Here is a 9,119-nt window from a genome sequence, read left to right as displayed (position 1 = left end):
TCGTAGCCAAAAGACTTTTGGTCTCGGTCTTCCCTGCTGTTATCTACACCTTTAGAGCAGCTGCAGTGCGTTAAACGAGGGGGAGAAAAAAATCACATTTCGCCTAGCCGCAGTTTCACTGGACACTCCTCTGGAGTTTCACAGAGGGTAAGACTTCCAACAGATGCCAACTCGACGGAAGCCTGTAGTGTCCTGAGTGTAAGAATGTGCCTCTCTTAGAGAACTAACACAAACACAATCCCCATTTCGGAGGCTACGGACGGCGGGTGTTTCGGCTAAAACAAAAAAAGCAGGGTGAAGTCTGGAGACAAACTGGGCCTTGTTGCTGTATCTGGACAGTGTGATGCCACGCAAGCACAGAGGCATGTTGTGTTTAATCTCCCGGAGAGCTCGGGGACGGCGAGAGGCTTGGGTCCGAGAACGATCGCCTCCCTCCGCAAGGCTCCAGAAATGTTCTGCGGGTTAGAAAATGTCGCCAGATTGTCCGTCAGCGCCGCACGCAAGTGTGGAGTTGGTTCAATTTTGGATGAAGTGTAGGAAACCACACGTTGGGGTCCTCAACCGCTCGCGCTGCAGCCTTTGTGGCCGGCCGCTGTCCAAACTTGACGTGGACACCGTTCAGGGTGTTTTCGGCCAAGTTCCGACTTACCCGCATGACTTACCCCGCTAGAATGTGGCCGCAAGAGCAAACAGTGTTGTCGCCCCGGCCACGGCTGTAATTGGATAAACGGTGACACACACACACTTCGCCCGCTCACAGATGGCGTCCTAGAGCTTTTGTCCCTGTGTGTGTGTGTGTGTGTGTGTGTGTGTGTGTGTGTGTGTGTGTGTGTGTGTGTGTGTGTGTGTGTGTGTGTGTCAGCACTCGAGCCAAGTGTTTGTGCAGATCCATGAGGGTGAATTAAGGGGCCAGTGCAGGATAAGTGCATTAGCCCGGATGTTAACACCTATGTTTTTTTTGTTTTTTTCTCCCTCTCTGTCAACCCTGCAGCCAAACCTTTGCACCATCACGGGCAGGAGTGCCTCAGGCTGAAGGTGGACGTCATAGCTGCTGACGGTGAGTTTTAACTGGCCCTCCTGGTAAAAAAAAAAAAAGGAAAGAAAGACAAGAACTTCACAGGCTAATGAGCTCAACCCTTTCTTCTCTTTCATGCAGGCTCTCAAGAGGCCAGAGTGGCCAAAGGAGGCACAGGCGGGGCCACGGTCGGTGCAGGTGGTGGAGTTCACAACCCATCCAACAGACTGCCTCCAGGTATGTTGACCAGACTGGTGTCCTTTCTAATTATCCCCCACCGACCTTAAGACAATCCAGACACATTGGGCTCCTGCGTCGGCTAACGTGTTGCCTTTGTCTCACTCCCATCTTCCAGCAGACGACCCAGTCGTGGTCCTGCCCGACGTCCAGAAGAGCGTCCGGACCAACTCGGCGGTGACGGCCACCACGGCCTCGGCGCTGCCGCTGCTCGTCCCGCTGTCATTACTGCTGCTGCTGCTGCCACCACTGCACTGAGAGCACATGAAAGAGACTGCAGTTGGCAGACGTTCTCTCTTCAGGGACTAACAATGAAGACGGTCTGTGGGGGAAGAAACCACTGACTCAAAAGAAACAGTTTGCCGTGCCCAGTGCTGGCCACAGGGGGAGACTTTAAAAGCTTGTGGAAAAAAAAAAAAAAAAGCACCAGACGGGACTCGCCTGCGCTTCACGTGCTCAAGAAACTCTGAGAGAGCGAGTGCTCTTCACACACAATAGGAAAAAAAAGCGGCAGTTTTCTTTTCCTGAAGAGACCTGACTTCTCTCATCGATTTAGGGCTTTCCTCGAAACATGGACCTCTCCTTTTTTTGAACGGTCACCTGAGGAGACGATGTAAAGACGAAGAGATCCACAAATCGGGCCCGACGAACAATCGGGAAGTGGAAGAAACTACGGGCAATGCGTCAGCATTCCAGTGGAGAAGTGGAATCTCCCACCTTTGAGCCAAAGATCAGTCGTCTCCTCGGCTCGTACGTTTATCCCACCCTCGAGTGTCGTGTGCCGCCGTTTCGTCGTATCGTCATTGTGATGGTGTTGAGTGGCATTGACGTCCACCGTGATGACTCCCTCTACATGTAGCAGCGACGGGCTGGCAGGTCGGCAGGGCCCGAGATGCTCTCGCGAATAGCGCTCGGTTGCTAACTCGCTGTATCTCATTAGCCGTAGCACTGATAGCGCAACTGTACAGTCCCAGCCACGCGCGCTCACCCGACGAGAACATCACACATGCAGGCAGACGCACACCGACGTTCGATGCCGCGCAAACTCGACGCACAACGTGTACATTCTGTGAAGATAATTTATGTCGTTTTGCAGCTGTTTTTTTTTACTGTAAAATAACCTTACGCTTAAAGAAATGTTTACCGTCTGGCAGGAAGCTGTTTCCCGCTCTCCTGTCAGAGTGCTAACTGGTGTGAAAGGGGGGAAACAAGAAATGTGTGGGAGAGTGAGAGAAGATGAAAATGTGCGCACGGGAGGGAGAAATTGGTTTTGAAAGAGTGATGAGATAAATGTTTGGGTGTTTTTGTTCCCTTTTCTGTCAAAAGCAAAAAAAAACAACAACACTGAGATGTGGCGTGCATCAAGGAGAAGCTGGACTTCTTTGTTTCCATGGATCTCGCCCCTGTAAGCTGTATTATTACCAGAGGATCTGCCAGGAAGCCCGGTGCATCACCGTGCTGTTCTACAAACACACGCTAACTGATCGGCGAAAAATCAACCAAGATTTGCGATAATTTGAAAATTTTGCATTAACCAGTTCATCACAGCAGACACGACAGCCTCAGACAAGAGTTGCCAAGCTCATCTTCACACAACAGGCCGAATCAATCAAGAAAAAAGAAAAGAAAAAGCACAACAGTGTGTGACTGCCAGTGAAGTCAAACATTTTTTTAAAAAAAAAGAAAAAGATGAGTTCTTGTTACCTGCATTTGTACATTTTGTAAGTAAGAAGAGTGTATAATATGTAACTGTACATAAATAGAAAATTATATAAAGACCCGTTTGATAAATATGCTAAATGTGAAATTTTCTTTGTGAAATAAAAAAAAAGATATTTTTGGCAGACCAGAACAGCCTGTTTGTAATTATTTTTTATCAGTTTGTTGGTTCAATCGTTCTCACCTTTCTTGTGGGATTTTTTGTTTTTTTTTGTTTTTTGTTTTTTGTTTTGGGTGGGGGGGGGGGGGGGCGGGGGCGCGGACAGGGCCAAATGTCTCAACACATTTTAATGCTACTTTGCAATAAATCATTTGAGCCCTACATCCCAATTCACACCATCACGGGGATAAAAGTATTATCCCTTTCTTTTCTTCTACCAGAGCATTAATGCTCATTTCATTGCTCTGGTAGAAGATGAAAACAGCCGCAAAAAACAACGGAAAATCCCCGTCGGGGCGCGCAGCATTGTAGCAAATATTAGCGCGTGCTAACGAGGCAAGATTGGAAAATGCGGCGCCATGCTTGTTACATAAATATCTTGATGTTATGCAACGACACTGTTTTAGGCAGTCTGCGGTTAAAGGTTCAATTATCTACGGCGAGGAACCGACAATTGCAGGCCCGGAAACCGAGCCCGGTCCTTTTGATCCCACCGGAAAGATTTCTGCACAAAATGAAGTAAGTTGTGACGGTGATGACTCACACGCTCTTAATGTAAAACAGAATAAAGGCCAGCGTGGCTATTGAAGGGAGGAGAGGGAGGGGATGACTGTATTCATGTTTTTTCTGTCTGTCTTCTTTTTTTTTTTGGCCTCAGAGACTAAGACCTAAATACACAGGTGTTATCGCTCAGCTGTCTTTATCTCAACCTTCTGCAGCTTCACCCTCCCTACCCCCACCCCTAAAATAAACACACCTCCTGTCCTCTCTGTCCGTAATGGACCCCCCTCGCTCACCCCAGCCCGGCCTACAGATTGCATGACGGCCCATTGTTCCCCATATCTCTCCCTCTCTGTCCCGTCTCTCCCTCTCTCAGGGGAGCTTTACAGCCGTGACAGTAAAAACAGCTGTAGCACCAAAAAAAAAAAACTGGTGCCGCCGCCTCGCAGTTCTCCTGCGTTTTCAAAGGGACAGTTGTAAATCAGGGCCCGGGGAGGACAGGGGCCCCTTAACCGCTCGACCCCTGGAAGAGGCTCCGGTGAGTTGTGACTTGTCCGGACGGGACGAGTGCTTTTTGTTTGGTCCCACTCGTTTAACGCAGCAGGCAGCTGGAGTGAATGGAAAGCAGCCAGAGTGGACGCTTCTTAACACCACTGTGAATGTCGCAGGGAAATCTGCAAACAAGAGGGACAAACACGGGGGTGCAGTTAACAGGGCGCATCCGGAGGGCCTGCTCTACTTTATGGGGATGTTTGCAGAAAGTTTTTTTTTCTTTTTTTGGGGGGGGGCCCAAATACTCAGATCTTAAAGAGAACATGATGTGTCAGAATCTATACAAAACATGACTGTAAGCATTTTCTAAGGGATAAAAATGTTGTTTTATGGAGCTAAACTGATGTTTATGGATAACTGATGGTGTGATTTCATGACTGTTATTCCTCAGAAGTCAGATTTTTTTTTTGTTTCATTTTAAGTTGACAACTTTTTTGACACCAGTATGGCTGAAAATAATGTCTTAGGCCACTTTCATTCATTCCCACGTCTTGTTTTGAGTGTTCATACATACAGTGTGCCTTTTCTTTCTAACCAAAATCTTAAAATCTAACAACCTTTTTTTCATATCTTATTGTTCCAAATTTCGATGTCCAAGATAACCGGAACCCAACGTTAAACGTTACATTTACTACGTTAAACGTAGTAAATTCATCAGTCCTTGCATTTGAACATGACGTGACGTGATTGCATGTATTTGGACACTTCATTATACTGGGAGTGACAGGGAAACTACATGTTCAGCGTCGACTCGGCAAAGCCAGCTGGTCCATCTCTGCTTGTCGCAGGTCCAAGATTAGCGGGACGCACGACGACTGCGACCCGTCTCCCGCCGTCTATGTTGGCGCTCGGAGGCGAGCCAGGACGATGGGCCCCGTAAGGGAGGTAGCCTCGTGTTAACGTGGCTATTTGCGGCATTTATAAGCCTCTAACAGCAGCCTGGAAACGTTGCCCCACCCCCCTCACCGCTGCCACGCGTCCTGTAAATATCGAAGCAGCTGCTTACGGGAGAGAGGAAAAAAAGGACAATCGTTGACCCCTGGGTGACTTTCTAACCATATTCACATTGTTTTTAAGCATTTGTGATGGACTTACGTGTGCGGATTAAATGCCATTTTCAGCGCAGCGGCATTGAAAGCTCCTTTATGTCCTCTTTTTACCGGAGCACCAGTTTTAGTGCCCATAAAAAAGCTTTAAACGAGAGGAGAGGGTCAGGTAGGGACTCAGGAGGAAACACCTTTGCTGACACAAAGCGAATGTGAGCCCCTGAGCCAATCAGGATGCAGTCTGAGTCTCCCGGCGGTGCGGGCGTGGCGTCTGCTTCCCGTCAAACTGGGTGTCTCAGCTGCTGCCTCCGCCAGGATGGTTCCAGCTCAGGATTTATTCATTTTTTTTCCCCTCTTCTGTCTGGGAAGTCTGGGAACTTTCTCACTTTCCTCCCGTTTTTTCTTCCAACTCACTTCCTCGCTTTCTTCGCCTCCTTGTCCTTTCACTCACTCTGCTGTCTGCGTCAGTATCGCCGCGTCCCATCAAATAAATCTGCATCTCCCTCAGCCTCCGGGGCACTCGATTACAAACTTCACTTCTCGTCTCTGTCTCTCTGTTGATGGTTTTGAGGTTTGCTGTGAAATGTGTGGGTGGGGAAAAAAAATCTTTTCTACGTCAAAAAAAAAAATGATAACCTATCATTTTTTCAGACTCGGTTCTCAGCCTGTCGAGATGGATTTGCTCTCTGCAGTGTCACCGAGTGTCTCTTTTTTTTTTTTAGCATCTCAAGGTCTCAGTGGGGCCACGCTGCGGGCACGGCCTTGCGGCTCGCCGTCTCCATCCTTATTACGGTTTCCTCCTCGACTCCCCTCCTGATTTAGCCGTCGCCTCTCGGCTCCTCGCACTGCACAGGGCAGAAGAACGATGCCCCTCTCTGCGTTTCTAAACCTCAGAAACATCATGCCCCTGGGTCGACGTCAGACGAGCCACCGCGAAAAAGCTTCGCCCGTATCCCGAAAACCCCAAGAAAGAAATACATAGTGGCAAAAGTTAAAGTTACCACTCATGCATGGGAAATCACTGAGGGAGCGCACATGGCAGCCAGTGAAATACAGTTACCACTTTGTAAATGAATAAACGCGAGATTAAGATGAATGGTGGCCAAACTCTTTCAAGGTCTTTTTTTTTCTCTTTTGACTGGAATCAGTCCGTTGCTCCCTGTGGCATAAACAATGTGCATTCACTCTTCCAGATTTCGTTTTTTTTAATTTCTCATTCTAGAGAGGGCGTAAAACCAGCAACATTGTGTTACTTTATCCATTGCTTTGTTGATTCAAGCCATACTGTTTGACTGTCCCTTTTTAAACCGAATTTTAGATCATGATTATTTTTGTTTTCATCCAAACAGTTTATTTAGCTCTTTGTTTACAGCCCCCTGCAGAGAAGCTGGGGTTTAACTTCCTGCTAACAACTGATGCTCTGTTGAAACTTTCATACAGAAACAAGGTGGCTTAAGGTATGAGAGGTTGGAGCGAACACCTGGCTTGGAGTGTTGTCACAAACCTGGCAGGGCTATTAGTGAGGTATCTGCCCCCTTTATGACATCACAAAGAGCTCAACTCAAACTGAAATGCTATTTTCATCTTTCTTGCTTTGCTGCAGACCTCACTGGACAACAGCAGTGGTGATATATGACAGTTTAGTTCTAGGAATGAGAGCTTCAGCGTCTGAGCTTGTTCGTGGTGGGATGCCTTTTTTTCAATCTGTCTGTGCATGAGATTACACTTACTGACGCCGGCTATCATGTAAATGCAAATGGTCAACTCTTGGATGAGGCTTATGCACTGTATGCCTACTATGGGGGATTAAATGGGTGGAACACAGACCCACGTTCTCTATTTATATGCACTAGCACTGTATGTGGCCTGTCAAATCTTTGGCCTAATCTGATTTATACTTTGGTCTGATCGTCTGCAGAGAAAAAAGCAGACAGATGGATGTGTTCAAAGTCAGATTTGGGGAGAATGATGACAAAGAGAAGTGATTAACTACCAGCAAGTACATAACTACCAAGAGAAGCCTTTGGTGTAATTGGCAATGTAGACGGTTTTCTTTTTTTTCCAGCCAAATAACAGGCTGCCTTTCATCCAGTCTGCTCATGCAACAGCTTGCAGACATTCATGGGGGGTGACGCTGCAATGCATGATGGGGCCGCAGCCAAATGGCACAACAGGAGGAGCTTGCACAGAGAAACGTCGGCTCTTTTGCATTTGTTCTAAAGCTATGGGAGCTTTTTGAAACCATATAATGATGCCTCGAGCCAGTCTATGCTTTGTTTGTGCACAGCAGGAACCCACTGAAAACGAGCCTTTTAAATCACCAACAAGCACACACAAAAGTTAGCAGACATTTGATTTGTTGCAAGAACTGTGAACTTATTTTTCTGATTAGGGACAAACTTCTGTAAGGGAATAAAATAAAATGTTGGCTGGCTTATTTTTGAAGTGAAGGAAAATGTCTCTTGTACAGTTGTGTTGTGTGTTTTTGATTTTAAAATAACCGCAGGTCGCGTGAGTAATGCTTGGCGAAAGAATGTGGAGTACACACAAATCATCATACAAAGAATGCCACATTGAACCCCCCCCCCCCCCACCCACCCACCCACCCACACACACACACACACACACACACACACACACACACACACACACACACACACACACTCTCAAGAAAACAGACTAATTTAATTAAGTCCGTGCAGGGCACAACAGGGCCATAATATGACAATGGAATGTACACAGATATTATCCTATCCATCTATACACTGTCAGCCAGGAATCCAGCCAGACGTGCAACAATGTCCAATCTGTGTCGGAGCACACTTTGACATGTTGCAGACAGCGAGGATCACACAGTTCTCCGGGGGAAACAAGTCTGTGGCCCAACTGTGTCAGCGTGACCTTTGGAGTTCATTTAGCGAGATGAGAGGTTCACATCCATGAAAACCACTGATCCTCAGCGGTATGAGGCAATTAGCATTTTTTTGGTCACAAGTCTTAACGACAGTTTGTGTGCATTTTTCTTTGCCCGATTAAAGGTGTCAGATTTTTATTTAGATATAAAAGTTCTATACAATATCATTGAACAACCACAACTGATAAAGTCATGATAGCCTCATGTTTATACCTCCTCTGCTGAAAATGACAAAAATATAATTCATATTCGCAACTCAAGAAACACTTAAAAACTAGAGCCAGAAGTCCAAGTTTTCTTCGTTGTGCACGTAACTAGAGGATTTCCTTTTAGTTTTTTTTTTTTTAGAAGTCTCTCCAAAGTCCTCAGCTGCAGCTACATTTTCATGCCCTTCTTCTTCAGGTCTGCTTTGGCTTCTTGGATCTGCTGCTGCAGCTCTTTGGCGGCGTCCTCGCAGTCATTGAAGGTTGCCACCCTGTATCCCACCGTGGCCAGCGAGTAGCAGCCGAACGACACCAGCAGGTACAGGGGCATCGGCCAGGCGACTTCTCTGTAGGTCTTGGGCAAGCTCAGGTCCAACAAGTCGAAAGTGACCAGAGCCCAGACGGCGCCGATCAGCGACACACCGAACAGCCACTCCAGGAGTTTTGTCATACTGGCGAGCTGACAGTATCAAGCCGGGATGCCACCTGGAAGAGATGCGAATGGCTCAAGGTAAGTGCAATCTGCTATCTTAGCATTAGCAAATAAAAGCAGATCTGATTCGCGTTAGCAACAAAGCTACTAAATTATACAAAACAAAAAGCAAATGAAGGTAAAACATAACATGTCACGTAATCGTAATACTTTTAGTACTACAACAAATTAGCTCAACCAGCATTTAATAACATAAGTAGCTTTGCAACAATCAGACAGTGTATTTACCTCCGCTAAACGCCACCTCAGCTCTGCGCACATATGTGACGTCACGTAGGC

At 46.9% G+C, this 9,119-nt stretch overlaps 2 protein-coding genes across 2 annotated transcripts in view; one reads left to right on the top strand and one right to left on the bottom strand.

Moving 5' to 3' along the window:
* Positions 1–2,883, top strand: part of efna1a (ephrin-A1a) — a 14,894-nt gene extending 12,011 nt beyond the window's left edge. The window contains exons 3-5 of the mRNA XM_076012178.1: positions 992–1,057; positions 1,157–1,252; positions 1,371–2,883. Of these exons, the coding sequence (XP_075868293.1) occupies positions 992–1,057; positions 1,157–1,252; positions 1,371–1,510 (302 nt within the window). The 3' untranslated portion in view covers positions 1,511–2,883. The remainder of the gene's footprint in view (positions 1–991; positions 1,058–1,156; positions 1,253–1,370) is intronic.
* Positions 2,884–7,896: 5,013 nt separating this feature from the next.
* dpm3 (dolichyl-phosphate mannosyltransferase subunit 3, regulatory) lies at positions 7,897–9,119 on the bottom strand. The gene is made up of 2 exons (XM_076011499.1): positions 9,069–9,119; positions 7,897–8,833 (listed from the first exon to the last, which is right to left on the bottom strand). The coding sequence occupies exon 2, from the start codon at positions 8,796–8,798 to the stop codon at positions 8,520–8,522; it is 279 nt and encodes a 92-aa protein (XP_075867614.1). The 5' UTR covers positions 8,799–8,833; positions 9,069–9,119; the 3' UTR covers positions 7,897–8,519.

This window comes from Nelusetta ayraudi, unplaced genomic scaffold (genome assembly GCF_046127955.1).
Source record: "Nelusetta ayraudi isolate G7.1 ecotype Tasmania unplaced genomic scaffold, CSIRO-AGI_Nayr_v1 ptg000135l, whole genome shotgun sequence".
NCBI classification, from domain to species: domain Eukaryota; kingdom Metazoa; phylum Chordata; class Actinopteri; order Tetraodontiformes; family Monacanthidae; genus Nelusetta; species Nelusetta ayraudi.
This window is presented reverse-complemented; position numbering and strand designations above follow the sequence as displayed.